The sequence below is a fragment of the Mauremys mutica genome, chromosome 12, assembly GCF_020497125.1.
Source record: "Mauremys mutica isolate MM-2020 ecotype Southern chromosome 12, ASM2049712v1, whole genome shotgun sequence".
Taxonomy (NCBI): domain Eukaryota; kingdom Metazoa; phylum Chordata; order Testudines; family Geoemydidae; genus Mauremys; species Mauremys mutica.
This window is the reverse complement of record NC_059083.1, coordinates 15550226-15568213: the sequence shown is the minus strand read 5'-3', so window position 1 is coordinate 15568213 and position 17988 is coordinate 15550226. Positions and strand designations below refer to the sequence as shown.

Genomic DNA, 17988 nt, shown 5'->3' with positions numbered 1-17988 from the left:
GTGTCCGGAAGCGGAAAAAACCTTTTGTGGAAAGGCAGCAGGGAGGAGTCAGTGTAACACTGCGAGCCAGTGATTGATCTGAAATCCTCAGCCCTGACTCCCCAGACCAGGTTGGAGCTGAGCCCGAGGAGGGTTTTTACTGATTGTTTTTGACCAGCTGTCTCTGGCAGGAGAAGGGGGACAATGAAGGGCAGCGGAAAGGCTGGGTGGGTGGAACAAACAGGCTCGGAGGCTTGATTTGGGGGTGATTTTAATCAGGATCACTTTGCAGTCGGGGGGCTGGAACAATCTGTACAGTGGGGGCGCTGAGAGTCATCGAACCAGACTGTAAACTCTGGATAGGATGGAAACCCCTTCAAGCCGGGGGTCATAGAATCATCGACTCATAGAATCTCAGGGTTGGGAGGGACCTCAGGAGGTATCTAGTCCAACCCCCTGCTCAAAGCAGGGCCAATTTCCAACTAAATCAACCCAGCCAGGGCTTTGTCAAGCCTGACCTTAAAAACCTCTAAGGTGCGGCAGCCCCCCTAGTTCCAGCACCCATGTTTGCAGGCCGGTACCTTGTGTGGCAGGGTTAACTGCTCCTTGGGAGGTTTCAGAGTAGCAGCCGTGTTAGTCTGTATCCGCAAAAAGAACAGGAGTACTTGTGGCACCTTAAAGACTTAAAAACCTTGGGAGTTTCTTGCAGCCCTAACTCTGGATTGCTGAGATTTCTACAGTTAACATGGTGACAAGGTGCCATGTGACAAACAGTTCCCGCTCTCTCCTTCTCAGCTGGCAGCTTTGCTGAGCTTGCTATCCCAGTGGCTCTCAGTCTTTCCAGATGACTGTCCCCCGTTCAGGAGTCGGATTTGTCTGGCCTACCCCCAAGTTTCCCCTCACTTCAAAACGACTCGCTTACAAAATCAGACCTAAAAATGCAAAAGGGTCACAGCCGCACTAGGACTGAACAGTGGCTGACTTTCTCATGGTTACCATATAATTATAAAATAAAGTGACGGGAATATTGTACTTACATTTCAGTGTACTGTATATGGTGGGCCATGTAAGGGTTAAGTCGAGACCCGGGAAACTGCTGGTCTGCTGACATGGTATTGGGGGTAGAAGCACCGGCAGGCACCTCTCTGAGCTTGATAGATAAAGTGCTACCTCTCTCCCGCCCCTTCTCCTTGGTAAGGATTGATAAGCGTTGCATCTGCCTAAGGAACGTGGGGAGGTAAAAGGTACCTTCGTGTAAAGCAGTGTGATCTCTCCCCTCCCTTCCTAGCTACATAAAGGAGCTTGGGGTCATGGCCTCCTCCTCCCTTCCCTGCAAACTGTTGATCAAGGGAATTTGTGGCTGCAATTACTGCAAAGAAATGTATCTTCAAGGTAAAATTATCTGTAGAATAGACTAATGCTGTAAACAGTAACTAGGGGTGGGGATAATTATATTCAGTATATAGCTATTAATATTCATTGTCTGGGCATTCATGTTACTCAGTAAGGGTTTTGGGGGTGCATGTAGGCAGGGGCGGCTCTAGGGTTTTTGCCGCCCCAAGCAGGCTGCCTTCGGCGGTTTGCCTGCCGAGGGTCCGCTGGTCCCGGGGCTTCAGCTGACCTCCCGAAGCCGCGGGACCAGCGCACCCTCCACAGGCACGCCGTCGAGGGAAGCCTGCCTGCCGCCCTCGCGGCTTGCCGCCCCAAGCACGCACTTGGCGTGCTGGGGCCTGGAGCCGCCCCTGCATGTAGGTATTTACATACTAACTTAGATAAAAGGAGTGTGCTGTACCTAATTCAGTGCTTACTCGACAATTGGGTCGAGGGGAACAAGTACTGTAATAAAAAAGCCCGTCTACTCAATCCGCCTCAGTCAGCCTGCGCGTTATATATAGAGCACAATAAACAGTCATTGTCTGTGTAAAATTTTAGTTTGTCCTGATGTCATTAGTGCTTTTTATGCGCCCGCGTCCTGGCCAGCAGTTGAGCATCCGCCGAAATGCCACTGCGACGCCTCTGGATGACGCCACTTGCCGCCAACAAGCGGCATCATCCTGAGGCGTTGCCGCCGAAATCGGTGGCATTTCGGTAGATGCTCAACCTCCGCCACGGTCCTTCATCTGGAGGTTGGGGACCACTGATGTTGTTGTAAAACAAGGCAAATATCTAGATGAATGACATACCCCTGGGAAGACGTTTGGGTACCCCCAGGGGTACACATACCACTGGTTGAGAACCACTAGCCAAGACATCCCAGTGCATATTCGAATCACAGGGCCCAAAATGGCAGACAAAGCAGCTAACAACGCTGCACGTAATGGCAGGCTTGCCGTAGAAAGACTTGGAGGTCCGCAAGACAAATCAGTGTCCGGAACGAGGTACAATCGTCTGGAAAGATTGGGAGGCATTGGGCATCTCGGTGCTTTAAAACCACCAGACGTGCCAACTCCCACAAACTGATCACGAGAGATGTGATTTCTGAGCAAAATTAAGCCTCACTCATGATCATACGATGGCGTTCTAAAAGTGAGGCTTAATTTTACGTAGAAATCCTGTCAGCCGCTCGGGGCATGGTGGGGCCTCCCGCTGTCAGCCCTGGGGAAGCTGCTCCCCTGCCATCCTGGGAAATGGAAGAAGGGACCTCACTGCAGACCACGCATCAGGCCTGGAGAGGGTGAAGAACCCTTAAGGAGCAGAGGTGAGGCTGGGTCTGAGCAGATGGGGTGGTGCTGGGGGGTGAACGGAGGGCAATGGAGTGGGGGGGCTGAACTGTTGGGATGATGGTGATGGGGCTGAGGAACTGAAATGAAGGAGGCTGAATTGAGGGGGGTTGGGTGGGGACAGAACTGATGGGGAACTGGGGGACAGGATTAATTGCTGGGCAGGGCAGACGTGGAGATGAGAACTTCTGCGGCAGGGGCCAAAAATCACCTTATCCATGGAGAGTGGGCCACACTAATTGTCGCGTGCGCATACCCCGGGGATGGGCCGGGGGAGTTCAAACATCAAGAGACTGGCCTAAAAAACGCAATATAATTTATTTGTTTAAATGGCGTGATTTTGGGGGCCAATCTCATGACTTTTGAACTCTTGAAAGTTGGCAGCACTGAGCCACGGCCCTGGGCAGGGTGGGCTGAGATGATCTGGCTGGGGAGGGGAGAAAAAACGGTTCCATTGGTGATCATTTTCTTGCAGCTCTTAACCCCTCTCCCTGATTTTGTCCCTCTCCTTCCCTGGCCTACCACTTCACTCTGACATGATCCAGCCTGCCTCTGGGCCTCTCCCTTTATAGCCAGGAGCAGAGATCTCACTGAGCATGTTCAGATCACGCCAGCAGGCTCAGTAACAGCCAGCAAAGTTGCCAGCTGGGGAAAGCAGGAAGAGTTTGTCCCACTGATCAATATTGCGCTGGTAAGTAACTCTACACTGCAGAAATCCGGAGTTAAGGGGGCGAGAAACTCCCGAGGGGCTCTGGTGGGGGCGAACCCTGCTCCACAAGGAACCATTGGACTGCAAAGTAATCCAGGGTAAAGTCACCCCAAAACTTAGCCACGAGGCCTGTTCCAACTAGCCTTTCTGCTGCCCTTGATTGTTTCCCTTCTCTTGCTTGAGACAGTTTGTCAAAGAAGCAGTAAAAACCCATTTCGGACTCCGCTCAAACCTGATCTGGGTGAGGGCTGATGATTTGAAATCAGTCCCCTGAAGTGTTACAGTGAGTCCCCGTTCCCCCGCGCCATAAAAGGATTTTTCCTGACACTAGCATGTGATCCCTGAATATTTCCTCCCCTTCCCACTGTAGCATTTGGCCCCACTCACTGCAGTAGAGGGGATTTCCAACTACCCATCAAAAAGCACTGGATTTAAACGGAGCATTAAACGCAAATCCCCTTGATTTATTGTCTCTCTAAGCTGGGAAATGCCCCAAGGATCCTGGAACTGCTGAGACGTTTCTCCGAGACACGTGAGGTAGGAGAAAGATTTTTTTCTTTCTTTTTTCAATCCTTCGAGCCGTCTTTCAGTTTGTGAGTCTTTCCTGTGTGTGCGTGTCAGGCCCGAGCACCGTTGCCAGGGAGCTGGGCTCTCCGGATTGCTTGTTCGTACTCTGGGTGAGAATCCAGGCATCAGGTGGAGAACCCGTACTAAGTCCTCCACAAAACTGAGGGCCCAGATCTGGGGCTTCAGGGAGGGGAAGAGGCTCTTCTGCGGGAACTCTGCTCCCCACCCCCTAGCACGGTGGTAGGGGTCTCCAGTAGCACCAACCATTGCGTGAGAGCTTCAGCCATTAACCGTAGTCCAGTGTCTGGGGAAGAAGTTGCCACCGGAGGTTGCACTGGGGTCCTAGGCCCTGGCCACACAATGGAAGTTAATTTCACCTCCCCAAAGTTTTCCCATTTACGTGAGATTCACGCTCACTGGGCATCTTTGTATCACTCTTGCTAGTGGATGATTAATATTTGTGCTCCTCTCTGGGAGATTGCGAGGATTCATTAGAGTTCATTATGGACTTTTAACCTTAGAATCATAGGACTGGAAGGGACCTCGCGAGGTCATCTAATCCAGTCCCCTGCGCTCAAGACAGGACCAAGCATTATCAGACCATCCCTGACGGGTGTTTGTCCAACTTACTCTTAAAAATCTCCTTTATTTTTCTGGAACTATTGGTCCTGGTGTTAGCCAAAAGGGCTTGTTTTTTCCCCGGAGCTTACCTAATTACACCAAGGAGGCATGGAAGACCAGGAAGACGAGTACCATTAGCTTTATTGATTGATCAGCTGAGTGGGTGTTCTTGTTTCGGCTAGTGCCCGAGAGAGACACACCTTACATGGCCAGATGGGCTTACCTTTATACCCCGAAACAAACAACTTTGTTGACGTTTTATTTACGTTATTTGGCTAACCTTATGGACCCTGTAAATGTATTTATAGGGAATATTGGAGTACATAGAATACATATATCAATCAAAAAGGAACAAGATATGCATAACTGTTACGGATACATTTATCATGATAAGGGTGCAGCTGTGCGGATACATTTATCATTGTAAGGAAGACATAAGATATTTCCTTTGACCTACTATACTAACATACTAACTACTTTTGGCTTCACGCATGAGAAGGTGACCCATTAGGCAAACTACTTTTGGCTATAAGCATGAGAAGACAGCTGCACATATGTTACGCCAAGCGTGGGCCTGACTGATAAGCATGAACTAGTACAAACCAAGCATAAACTGATAATAGCTGACACAGACTTTTTCTTTCTACTTGCATTTTAAGGCCTTGATTCTACTTATGCTAAGGGCCTAGTTTTGCTTACAGGCTTGTATTTGGCTTATTTTTCTAACACTGGCTCCATCGCTAGGGTTGAGTTCTGAAATGTAGTAAATGAAGGTGAAAGTTCCTCTTTTATTTGTAAGTACAGGTCCTTTCAGTGAGAAACTTCACCTGCATATTTTAATGCCCTTTACATCTGAGGTGCAGTTTTGTGGGTAGTGTTTGAAATTGGGCACTTATTGAAATTCTGATGTGATGGGCTCTTTTTTTTTTTTTGGTTGGGGCGTATTTTTAAAAGAGCATTGTATACCCACAGAAAGACTAGCAGACCGGTACTTTGGGTGGATCTGGTATATTGGAAAAGGTTCAGAAAAGGGCAACAAAAATTATTAGAGGTCTGGAACGACTTCCGTATGAGGAGAGATTAATAAGACTGGGACTTGTCAGCTTGGAAAAGAGACGGCTAAGGGGAGGTATGATTGAAGTCTATAAAATCATGACTGGTGTAGAAAAAGTAGATAAGGAAGTGTAGTTTACTACTTCTCATAACACAAGAACTAGGGGTCACCAAATGAAATGAATAGGCATCAGGTTTAAAACAAACAAAAGGAAGTATTTCTTCACACAACGCACAGTCAACCTGTGAAACTCCTTGCCAGAGGATGTTGTGAAGGCCAAGACCATAACAGGGTTAAAAAAAGAACTAGATAAGTTCATGGAGGACAGGTCCATCAATGGCTATTAGCCAGGATGGGCAAGGATGGTGTCCCTAGCCTCTGTTTGCCAGAAGCTGGGAATGGGCGACAGGGGATGGATCTCTTGATGATTCCCTGTTCTGTTCATTCCCTCTAGGGCATCTGGCACTGGCCACTGTCAGAAGAACATAAGAACGGCCATACTAGGTGAGACCAAAGGTACATCTAGCCAGTATCCTTCAGAATTAAATCCTTCTGAAGACAGGGTACTGGGCTAGATGGACCATTGTCTGACCCAGTATAGCCTCCTTATGTTCTCTTGCCAACTTTGCTTTATATCAGCAGGACCTGACATTTTTGCTCACTGTCGTTCAGGCCTCAGGCCTTGTACCAGGCCTCATGTTTCAGGCTCTCTCCTTCTACTACAGCTGGGACAGGCTGTAGCAAGCCGTGCACTGGGTTATTGGTTGGGTCAGTTCCATTGAGGGGGCACTAAAAGGAGAGGGGCTCAGATCGGTCTGGGTTTAGCCAGTGGAGAGGGCTGGTGTGGACACACATTGGTGCAGAAGGAAGGAAGAGGGGCTCGTGGCGGAGAGATAGTTACAGCCCCCATTATGGAGAGATACCCAACTCTCCAGAGCGAGTGTGAAACAGGCATTGCCCATTCTCTTCACCAATCCCAACCAACTTTCCCTCAACTTCATGCCCCAACTTTTCCCCCATATGGTTCTCACTGAGCTTTTTCTCCCATCCACGCGTGGCATAAAGGAAGAGGCCAGAAAAAAACATTGGTGATCCCGGCAGCCATGGCCTCAGCGGCTCCTGTACAGGGAATCCAAGAGGAAACCATGTGTCCCATCTGCCTGGAGTATCTAACGGACCCCGTGACCATGGACTGTGGGCACAACTTCTGCCAGGGCTGCATCAGTAACTACTGTGACAAATGGGAAGAATATGGCCCCTTGGAGTGTCCCGTCTGCAGAGACCCGATCCGGAAAGGGAGCCTCCGGCCCAACTGGCAGCTGGGGAATATAGTAGGGAAAATTAGACAACTGGAATTAAATCCTAGCAAAGAGAATCTGTGTGAGACACACCAGGAGAAACTCAACCTGTTCTGCGAGGAGGACGGGGAAGCCGTGTGTGTGGCTTGTTGGAGATCCCCCCAGCATAGATCTCACAGAGTGCTGCTCGTGGAGGAGGCTGCTCAGAAATACAAGGTAGGAAACACTCTGACGTCGGTTAATTCAATCCTTCCCTTTTCAGACTAAATTGATCTTTTCCCCCATAGACGCCAACTTACTCAGATGCTGGGGGTGGGGGTGGGGGTGGGTTCGACCTCCGCTCCGTCCCAGGCCCCATCCCCGCTCTGCCTCTTCCCACCCCATCCCTCTGCCTCTTCCTTCCTCTACTGCTCTCCCTCCCCCCAGTGCCTCCTGCACACCACTGAACAGCTGATTGCAGCGGGTGGGAGGCATTGGGAGGGAGGGGGAGTTGGGGCCACCGGCAGGTGGGAGGCTCTATGGGGAAGGGGGAGGCGCTGATCTGCTGAGCACCCACAATTTTTTTTTCCCCATGGGTGCCCCAGCCCCAGAGCACCCACGGACTCGGCGACTTGGCGCCTATGTTTTCCCCCCGGGGGAGCTGAACTTTCACTGAGCCTCTTTCAGAGCAACAGGTTCTCCCAGTTTCCTGGATTTCCTCTCCCAGAAGCTGGCTCCATCAATAGTCCTGCCTTACAGAGCTACTCCCTCTGGGCTGCCACTGATGCTGCTCTAGCATTGTGCTGAGGTGTCCAGAGGAGGCGCTGTCTTCCTTAAAGGGAATTAACAATGATGGCTGCACAGTTTTCATCAGGCCAGAGATGGAGCGGATGAGCCTGCTGCAGCCCAGATGCAGCCTAAAAGGAGGTTCAGACTGAGGAGAAAGAGACGGCAGTTCTGCTGCCGGGCACATGTGAATAATGGTGGGTTGGTAGCACCGCTACAGTTAAGGTTGAAACTGGTTTATTGTTTGAAAGCCAAGTTTTCGAACTGCTCAGAAATCCTCGCTCTTACTCCGATTGTCTTGAAAATTCCCCTCCCTCCTGGGACTCCAGGTTAGGGTTACTGGCCACATCTGAAGTGGCTTGAGCCAGGTATTCCTGAGATGAGCTTTGTTACCAATGTGATGTTCTGGAACACACAAATCCAGTGGGGAAATAACCCTGGGAAAAGAGAAAAATCAAAAGTCACTTTTCTTTTTTTTTTGTTAGGATCAAATTCAGCTCCATTTGCAGAGCTTGATGAAAGAGAGAGATGAGGTCCCGGCAGTTAAACTGAGCGAGGAAAAGAGACTCCGGGAACTGCGGGTAGGTGCCTTTGTTAATCGCTAGCAGATATTCCCGGGGGCGTTGTCAGTGTTCTTCTCGCTCTGAGTGATGGGAAAGCGACAATGGGTAACTTTCCCCTTTCCGCGGTGATTAGTTAGTCCTCTGTGTCAAGTAAACTCTGTTCTGGTTTAATGGAGATGAGGCAGTTAAATGGTGAAGGTGGGAGACTGTTTATTTATTAAGACAGATCCTTTCTAGGGATAATTTGAACATACATCACGGGGATAATAGTCAAGGTGACACTTGCTTTCAGGCAGCATGTGCACCTCTGGTGAGCATCCCTGACCCTCCAGCTAGGGATCTACTGTGAAACGGCCCGTGACTCTCCACGTATTCCCAACTTCCCTTTTTCCTGCGTGTCCCTTACAGGAGAAAATGGAAGCTGAGAGGCAGAAGATTGTATCTGTATTCAAGCAGCTGCGCCAGTTTCTGGAGGACCAAGAGCGACTCCTGCTGGCCCAATTGGAAAAGTTGGACAAGGAGATTAGGAAGAGCCAGGATGAAAACGCCACCAGAGTGTCCAAGGAGATACCCCGTCTCAGCGAGCGGATCGGCGAGATGGAGGGGATGTGCCGGCAGCCGGCCAGCAAATTCCTGCAGGTGAGACTGACTTAGAGATCCCCCAGATCCCTGCACAGATGTCATGGCAACGGAGTCCAGGAGTCAGTAACTCAGTCGGTGCATTGCTGGAATGGGAATTATGACTGTCCTTTGGAGAGTTACAGGCTCCTAGATGTTCGAGATGGAAATGCCCCCTTCGCTCAGACACTCCATGGCCCTGGGGCCAGAGCAGAGTTGCTCCCACCAACTCACTTTCTTTGGTTTTGTGCAGCCAAGGTGCAAAATTCCCAGGGGTTGCGGCTTCCACCGTTTCCCCTTGGGAGATGATTCTCTAGCCAGATACGTCTAGAGTCAGGAAGTTCGCCCTGATATTCAGCCACAACTTTCTCTTTTGTGGTTTCTTCCCCTTGCTACTCATTCTATCCACACGGGTCACACTTGGCAATTCCTGCCCCTCCTTGGGCTCTGGATTCTGCAGGGCAGCAGGCTGGAATATTTGAGAGCTCTGGGCTGTGTCTGTGGGAAAGTGCAGCATAGGCCCTGACTCTTATTTTTCCCAGGGGGTGCTCAACCCCCGCTCTGCCCCGAGGCCGCGCCCTCGCTCTGCTTCTTCCTGCTCCAACCCCTCCCCCAAGATCCCCCACTCGCTGCTCTCCACCCTTCCCCAGCGCTTCCCCCAGCCGCCAAACAGCTGATTGGCAGCACTGCCGAACAGCTGTGGCTGGTGGGTGTTGAGCACCCACTATTTTTTTTCCTTTGGGTGCTTGAGCCCCGGAGCACACACAGAGTTGGTGCCTAAGACATGCAGGACTAGGGAGATGGGGGAAGATGAGGATGGGGGAACAAAGTTATTGAGGCTATGGGTGGGATGAGGGTGGATGAGGAGATACTGTTTCTCTTCCTTGAGGGAATGACCTGTGCGTTATAAACAGCAGGGTTCTCTGGTCTGGTCACAAACTCCCCACGCTCGTTCACGACCGTGAGAGGAGCACAAAGAGTTAGAGAGTTTTTCAATATGGGCATGAGAGAGAGAAAGGGCCCTTCCCATGACAACTCTCCTGCACATTTCCACTCACAATACCATCTCTGTGGCTTTCGTTTTCCACAAATAATAGCAAAAACTGACTTGGGCATAGGTGCCAGCTTCCTCATTTCCCCGGGGGCGCTCGACCCCTGCTCCGCCCTAGGCCCCACCCCCACCCCGGCCCATCTCTTTCTGCCCCATTCCACCCCCTGCCGTGAGCGCGCTCTGCCCTCTTGCCTCTCCTCCCCATGCCTCGTGCACACCGCTGAACAGCTGATGCACAGAAGGAGGGAGGCGCTGGGCAGGAGGGGGAGGAGTTGATTGGCAGGGCCGCCCGGGGGCAGGAGGTGCTGGGGGGGAGGGGGAGGAGTTGATCGGCAGGGCCCCCCGGGGGCAGGAGGTTCTGGGCAGGAGGGGGAGGAGTTGATCGGCAGGGCCACCGGGGGGTGGGAGGTTCTGGGCAGGAGGGGGAGGAGTTGATCGGCAGGGCGACTGGGGGGCGGGAGGTTCTGGGCGGGAGGGGGAGGAGTTGATTGGCAGGGCCGCTCGGGGGCGGGAGGCGCTGGGCGGGAGGGGGAGGAGTTGATCGGCAGGGCCGCCCGGGGGCGGGAGGTTCTGGCCGGGAGGGGGAGGAGTTGATTGGCAGGGCCACTCGGGGGCGGGAGGTGCTGGGGGGGAGGTGGAGGAGTTGATCGGCAGGGCCGCCCGGGGGCGGGAGGTGCTGGGGGGGAGGGGGAGGAGTTGATTGGCAGGGCCGCCCAGGGGCGGGAGGTGCTGGGGGGGAGGGGGAGGAGTTGATTGGCAGGGTCCCCCGGGGGCGGGCGGCACTGGGGGGTGGGGGAAGAGGAGGAGCTCCACTGGTGAGTGCTGAGCACCTTTTTTTTTTTTTTTTTTTAGTGAGTGCTCCAGCCCCAGAGCACCCACGGAGTCGGCGCCTATGCACTTGGGAAAAAATGTTTATGAATAAAAGGGTCCTAGATCCCCGTGTGCCCGGTGCTGAATTCAGAGTGAGCCCCCTCCAGAGGGGCCCTCGGCGTGTGGGACTGAGCTCCCTCTTCTTTATCTTCCCTCTAGGACATCAGAAGCACCTTGAGCAGGTACGTGGCTCCTTCCTGCTTTACAGCACCAGGAAAGGACTTGGCTGCTGTGTTCAGACCCCGTCTCGCCAGGGCGCCACAGCACAGCACGCGGGGCTGGGTCACATTCGGCCACACGTCTTGGATGAATTTAACATCCGGAGGTTCTCACTCCCTGGCCCGACACTCTGGAGTTAACGAAAGCTTCTGAACCTCAAGTATTTCTAGAGAAGTCACCTCCCTGGGGGACTGGCTGCCTCCGGGTTCTGGGGATGGACTATGGGCCTGTCCCCGCTAGGGCACCGGATAGAGTCCCGCCCGGGGCAGCGAGCATCAAGAGTCCTTACTGCCTGAGCACTGTTTGGACCTGTGTGCAATGAGCTGGGGAAGCGGGGAGTAGATCAATGTTTAATTTGTGCTGCGGCTTGCCAGGGCTGAGCCCCGGCACCTCTAGGCTTGGCAATTCATCACCACAGGCAGAGAGTTATATGGCCCCTTGGTGCCCGTGCTCCACCAATATTCAGGAACGTGGGACCAGCTCCACCAATGTTTGGGCTTATATTTTCAGAGCCATCCCATCCATAGGATGGACCGGGGCACCCGACCCAGTCCCCGTGCTTTGGGGGGCTCCACACTTCAGGGGGAAGCGAGGTCCGGGGTGGTCTGGAGGGTTAGCGGGGGACCTGGCGCCGGCAGCAGCCACAGTCCTGGCCTCAGCCCGCCCTGCCCCACCTCTTCCCACCCCTGCTCCACCCCCTCCCCGCCCCACTCCATCCCTTCCCCCAAGCCCTGCCCTGCCTCTTTTTGGCTTACGCCCCTTCCCCCGAGCGACTCCAGGACCCAGCAAGGCGGAGCAGAGTGGGGTGGGCTGGGGCCGGGTCGCTCGCTGCTGTTGGCGCCAGACTCCCCGCTCACCTCCAGGCCACCTGGGACCCCGCGTCCCCCTGAAGCACAGGGCCTGGGATGGTTGCCCCAGTCCGTCCTATGGATGGGACGGCTCTGCTTGGACCTGTTCTGGGCACCACCAAAAATTATACAAACCTGGCACCCAATGTTCATCGCCCCCGCACCTCTGGGCTTGCCGCGTCACTTATGAAAATAAAAAAATTGCTTGAATCTATTCAGGGTTTTAATTTGTAATGAATCAGTCCACTTCTGAGTGCACACATGGCTACAACACGAAGACCAGCAGGGAGACCAAGGAGTGAATTGGCTGGGAGACTCAATTCCTGTTTTGCCCCAGAGCCGGTCCCTCCAGGCCAGAGCTGAAGAATATTAATGGGATCTTCAGGGGGAAGGTTGTACGGCCACAGCCTGTGCTGCACCTGCTCTGAGGCTGGGAGAAGTCGAGGAATTCTAATTCCAGCCCCATTAGAGCAGCAACGTTCACTAACAACAAATGATGATGTGTCACTAAACAAAATACAAGAATGTGACATTTTCTCTCCAGGTGTGAGAAGGGGAAGTTCCAGCAGCCAGTGGAGATGTCTTCGGAGCTGGAAAAGAGACTCGGAGAGTTGTCTCAGAATAATAGTGCCCTAACGGAGACTCTGAAGAAGTTCAAAGGTACCAAGATGAGATCGAGGAGCGGAAATTGGGATGAGTCTAGAGACTGTGGGAGAAGATTGGGCTGCATTAGTAGGAGTGTTGCCAGCAGATCCAGGGAAGTGATTATTCACTTCTATTCGGCACTGGTGAAGCCACATCTGGAGTATGGCATCCAGTTTTGGACCCCCTATACAGAAAGGATGTGGACAAATTGGAGAGAGTCTAGCGGAGGGCAATGAAAATGATTAGAGGGCTGGGGCACATGACTTATGAGGAGAGGCTGAGGAAACTGGGCTTATTTAGTCTGCAGAAGAGAAGAGTGAGGGGAGGATTTGATAGCAGCCTTCAACTACCTGAAGGGGGGGTTCCAAAGAGGATGGAGCTCGGCTGATCTCAGTAGTGGCAGATGACAGAACAAGGAGCAATGGTCTCAAGTTGCAGTGCGGGAGGTCTAGGTTGGATATTAGGAAACACTATTTCACCAGGAGGGTGGTGAAGCACTGGAATGGGTTACCTAGGGAGGTGGTGGAATCTCCTTCCTTAGAAGTTTTTAAGGCCCAGCTTGACAAAGCCCTGCCTGGGATGATTTAGTTGGTGTTGGTCCTGCTTTGAGCAGGGGTTTGGACTAGATGACCTCTTGAGATCTCCTCCAACCCTAATCTTCTATGATTGTATGATATATGAACCTATAGAAAAAAGACACTCCAACATTCGTTTGAGCATTGGCTTGCTAAACCCAGGGTTGTGAGTTCAATCCTTGAGGAGGCCATTTAGGGATTTGGGGATTGGTCCTGCTTTGAGCAGGGGGTTGGACTAGATGATCTCTTAAGGTCCCTTCTAACCCTAATAATCTATGATTCTATGATTAGTAAGATGACAAAATACAAATAAGGAAAAGGGGGAAATTCCCCACTAAATATGCATTAAATATATCAGCATCGGAGTAACATATTGTAAAAGTGGTATCCCAGCCTAGGGGCAGTAGGCGAAGGAGATGTAGTTCTTGGGAGGTGCCAGAATGATGGCCACGGGTGATGATGAAGAAGGTGATGGTGATGAGGAAGATGATGGCAAACATGTCAGGTTATTCTGCAAGGGATGGTGTGAGTATGTGCGGGTTTAGATGTACATTCTGTAGTACCTCTGTCTCCCTTACTGAGTGGGGGTGTTTGTGACTGTGCTAAATGTATTAATAAACTATATTTGTAATAATAGAGGAATTTCTGTAGTGTGAGTGTTGCAACTGTGCACATTGGGGTTTCCAACTATATAATAATTTGAGTAACACTGGGCCTCATCTTGTGACAAGAACCTGCTAACCCTCAAAGTGATAACTGGGGATTCTTAAGTAATTAACATATATTATAGATTGGGTTACAGATTGGGCAGGGGAGAAGAGGTGGCACAAGGGTGGGGGAGAAGAGGGGCAGGGTCACAGTTTGGGCACTGGTGGCCCCCCCACTTCTAGGGAGTGTCCTCTGCTCCTGACAGCAGTTCACCTCAGAAGCGCTCTAGGTTGTTTTCATAAAAGTTCTAGTCTTTTGTCATGTACTGGTGTGTTGTTTAATGAACTCCAACGTCATTACAGGGGTGTTGTTTCAAACATGAAAGCGGGCTGTCTTATCTCTTCTGTCCCTTCCCTCTCCAGACACTCTGCCGTCTGAACTGGAGAAAAGAAGAAGGGAATCCCTAGGATTGCACAGATGGGGTGAGATTGCCGGTGGAGATGGGCTTCAAGTAAAGACAGAAATTCTATCGAGACACTTTCATGGACCTGGAGCTGAAGTTACAAACCAAACTAACACTGCTCGTGACACACATCCCACTCACAAATAAAATAGAGAATTGTAAATACTAAGGCGACCCTAAGCTCAAGTCACATGAACAATCCTGACACCAGCCTTAATACTGAGTCCATGCCCACGCCAAGGAACAGAAGCACTCTCATGAACCTGCATCCGAACACTTTCCTCTGATCCTGGGGTAGGGTTGCCAACTTGGTAATACTTAAAAACCAGACACTTCAGCAGGAGTGCCGGAACCTCCCCTACCCCACCACTTTCCCCCGAGGCCCCTCCCCTGCTCCGCATCTTCCCCCCAAAGCCCCACACCACTTCTTCCTCCTGAGATCCCTCCCGGGGATCCAGGACTGTCGCATCCAGCACCAGGCTGCTGGGGAGTGTTAGAAATGGCTCCAGCCTCCCCCAGGGCCAAGCTCTGCCCCTAATGCTCCGAATCTCTCTCTCCCCAGTGAACGTGACTCTGGATCCAGACACGGCTCATCACGAACTCATTGTGTCAGAGGATTGGAAAAGTGCAAGATGGGGATTCACAGAAGAGGATCTACCCGACAATCCGGAGCGATTTGACATTTTGCCCTGTGTGCTTGGCGGTGAGGGATTCACCTCAGGGAGACATAGCTGGGAGGTGGAGGTAGGGGGTGGGCGATTCTGGGCTGTGGGAGTGGCCAGAGACTCTGTGAGGAGGAAGGGATGGATCAGCCGTAACCCTGAGGTGGGGATCTGGGCTGTAGAGCGGTGTGGAGATCAATACCAGGCTCTCACCTCCCCTGAGACCTGCCTGCCCCTGAGCCAGGCCCCCACCAGGATCCGGGTTTGTCTGGACTCTGAACGGGGGCAGGTGACATTTTTCGATGCTGAGAACCAGGGCCCGATCTTCACTTTCCCGCCCGCCTCTTTCACTGGGGAGAAAATCCGACCCTGGCTCCAGGTGGGGAGATCCCGGCTCAGACTGTGGCCGTAAGACACAGGAGGGAAATATCCCTCCTGAGAACCCTGAAATCAGCCTCTCTAGCCTCAGACGTCCTCGTTTCCATGACCCCAGTGCCTCCATGGGGGACAATGGATCATCAAACCATAGAGAGGAAGCAGTGATGGAGATGGAGAGGTCAGGTTTTCCCCCTATGGACTGTGCAGCCTATTTCTCACTGTCCTCCATAGTCAGGAAGACTCTGGGATCCCAGCTCAGGCACTGAGACACTGGGGGGAAAGCCCACCGGGAATTAAAAGATGGGTTTCTTTAGCCACCATCATCCTAGTCTCCATGACCTTGGAAGACTCCTGTCTCCCCGTTCTCCTGGCCCCTCCTCTCTCTCACCCCCTGGAAGCTTATCCCTCTCCTTGCCAGCACTAGGGGTGGGAAGGGGGCAGGAAACTGCAGGAAGTGCAGATGGGCTGTGAGGGACAGGGGCCAATGTGGGGGTTGCGGGGGTCACAGTGGGGTGTGGGGCAGAATTGCACTGGTGCAAACCTCAAGAGATCAACAATTTTGAGACTGCCCTATAAAGCGTGAGTTTTTAATAAAACATCATATGTTTTTTAGTCCATCTTTTGACTTTTTACCTGCCTTTTCCTCTCCTGCCAGTGTTTGTGGGATAATTTCAGGTTACAAAGTCAACTTTTAATGGACAGGCACATGCATGTTTCCCTTGGCTGTTCGGATGGAATTCCCATTTCCTTGCTTCCTAAGTTAGGGGACCCACCATCCATCCTCCCTTACGGTCTTGACTCTCTTCCTTCTTAGGCAAAGTCTGTGTCTTCACAAAACTCCGCAGTGGCACTGCTGTAGTGCTTCCAGTGTAGACGCTCACTCCAGCGATAGGAAGGGTTCTCCTCTCACTGTAGCTAATCCACCTTCCCGAGAGCTAGGTCCACAGAAGAATTCTTCCATGGATCTACGCTGGGGATTAGATCTTCTTAACTGTGTCACTCAGGGTGTGGGTTTTTCACAGCTCTAATCAACGTAACTGCATTGACCTAACTTTTTAGTACAGGCATGGCCTAAGCCAACTCTACTGCCAGCACAGCCCCCTAGTGTAGATGCAGCCTACGCTGACAAAAGGGGTTTTGTTCTCTCTGCAAACGAACACCACCAGCCCAAAGTTGGCTATGCCACCAAAAGCCCTTTTCCATCAACAAAGGTGCATCGATTGATTACTGGAGGTTTTGTCGGCATAGAAACGTCAGTCAAGGACCTGGGTTCTTTCCCCACCCCGACCGACCCACCTATGCCAGTGTAACTTTTCATTGTAGACCAGTCCCTAGTTTATCTTTGAGAAAAGAAAAGGGTGGTAGATAGTGTGAGAACCACTGACCTGATCAATGCATCGTGATTCACACTCGCACCTAGTACTTGGTAGGGTTGATAAGTGAGTACATACTGGTGAGTTAGATGTAAATATACATATAGTACTTTGTAGGGTTGATGAGTTACATAGATATTATTAAAGAACTTGACATCAACTCCTGCTTTCTGAAAGTAGCTGCAGAAGAACATGTTGGTCAGGGGGAGGAGGTGGCAGACAAAAATAGGGATTGCACAGTATATGCAACAGCAAGAGAGAAAGATGCTTTCCCGTTATCTGCGCCAGTGCTAGCCCATTGGGGGCCCTAAACAGGAATACTCCCCTCACAATATTAAAATGGGCACAGGTGAATCGGGAGCCCTCCTGAGTGGCTTGGGGCTCTAAGCAATTGTTTAATCTGTTTATGGCTAGGGCAGGCTCTGGTCATGACATCTGAGTAAATTCCTAAGTTCAGGTAGTACTGTGACATATTCGCAAACTGGTATTGCCATGTAGACGGAAAGAGTGCAACTAGTGTGGGGACTGGGGAGGCAGAATGAATTGCTGGACAGGGGGCATATGTGGGGGTGGCAGGGTCAGGGACACAGAATTAATTAAATAGGGGTTGGGGGGACTGTTTGAGGAGAAACTAGAAGCCCTGCAGGAGCTGGAAGTGATTTGTACCAATCTGTGTCACTGGAGCTCATTGGGGTCTCCCAGTTCCAGCTCCTGCTGCAGGAGCCAAAAATCACCTTCCTTTATAGCTATGGGGGAGAGCTGGCAACAATCCTACATGGGCTGGGCACGGGGGGGGGCTTTAAGGAAGGTGCCCTCCTCCCAGCACAGACCCACCCTGCTGGGGGAGCAGCTGCTCCGTTCGGGCTCCCAGATCCGTTCGGGCTCCCAGATCCCAATGGAGGAGGAGGCAGCAGCTTATGACTCAGGCCAAAAAACAGAGACAGATGGAGAGCAGCCTCCTCTCTCTGAGCAGGGACCAGACACACCAGCTACTGAATCAACTCCCCCCACTCAACCCTGGGGGGATCCAGGGCTGGATTACGGCACCTTGGCAAGAGTCTAGGGGCCCAATTTACGCGTGTGTGTGAGGGGGCTCAGAGAAGCTGCCCTTGTCTAGACTGGTAGAGGCAGGATCTGGGGCAGGGGGCTGCAGCGCGGTGGGTTGATCGCTAGGACCCAGGAGCAGCCGGGAGGCGGCTCCGGGCAGCGAGCGCTGGGCTCCGGCCCGGCAGCAGGAAGTGACTCGCAGCCGCTGCGGTGACTCTGGCTCCCAGGCTCCTGGCGAGATCCCCGAGCCCCGGGGGGCGGCTGGTGCGGGGAGCCCGGAGCCCTGGCTGCAGCCGGGAGAGGGGAATCTCCAGC

At 52.2% G+C, this 17988-nt stretch overlaps 1 protein-coding gene across 2 annotated transcripts; it reads left to right on the top strand.

Moving 5' to 3' along the window:
• The first annotated feature begins 4 nt into the window (after positions 1 to 4).
• Positions 5 to 15676, top strand: LOC123345731 (tripartite motif-containing protein 10-like). Of its 2 annotated transcripts, none has more exons than XM_044982767.1 (11): positions 5 to 110; positions 2527 to 2677; positions 3245 to 3390; positions 3889 to 3945; positions 6716 to 7164; positions 8199 to 8294; positions 8685 to 8915; positions 10975 to 10997; positions 12427 to 12542; positions 14173 to 14232; positions 14776 to 15676. In XM_044982767.1, exons 5-11 carry the CDS (start codon positions 6754 to 6756, stop codon positions 15285 to 15287), a joined length of 1449 nt encoding a protein of 482 aa, XP_044838702.1. In that variant the 5' UTR covers positions 5 to 110; positions 2527 to 2677; positions 3245 to 3390; positions 3889 to 3945; positions 6716 to 6753; the 3' UTR covers positions 15288 to 15676. The 2 variants fall into 2 exon arrangements, with proteins under 2 accessions (XP_044838702.1, XP_044838703.1); XM_044982768.1 differs by having other exon boundaries at positions 3779 to 3945.
• Positions 15677 to 17988: the final 2312 nt, after the last annotated feature.

Excerpts from the sequence above, each read along its gene's own strand:
- LOC123345731 (XM_044982767.1), top strand. The coding sequence starts at position 6,754 with ATGGCCTCAGCGGCTCCTGTACAGGGAATCCAAGAGGAAACCATGTGT. Across the intron at positions 7,165-8,198 it reads AGGCTGCTCAGAAATACAAG|GATCAAATTCAGCTCCATTT; the intron begins GTAGGAAACACT and ends TTTTTTTGTTAG. Across the intron at positions 8,295-8,684 it reads AGAGACTCCGGGAACTGCGG|GAGAAAATGGAAGCTGAGAG; the intron begins GTAGGTGCCTTT and ends TGTCCCTTACAG.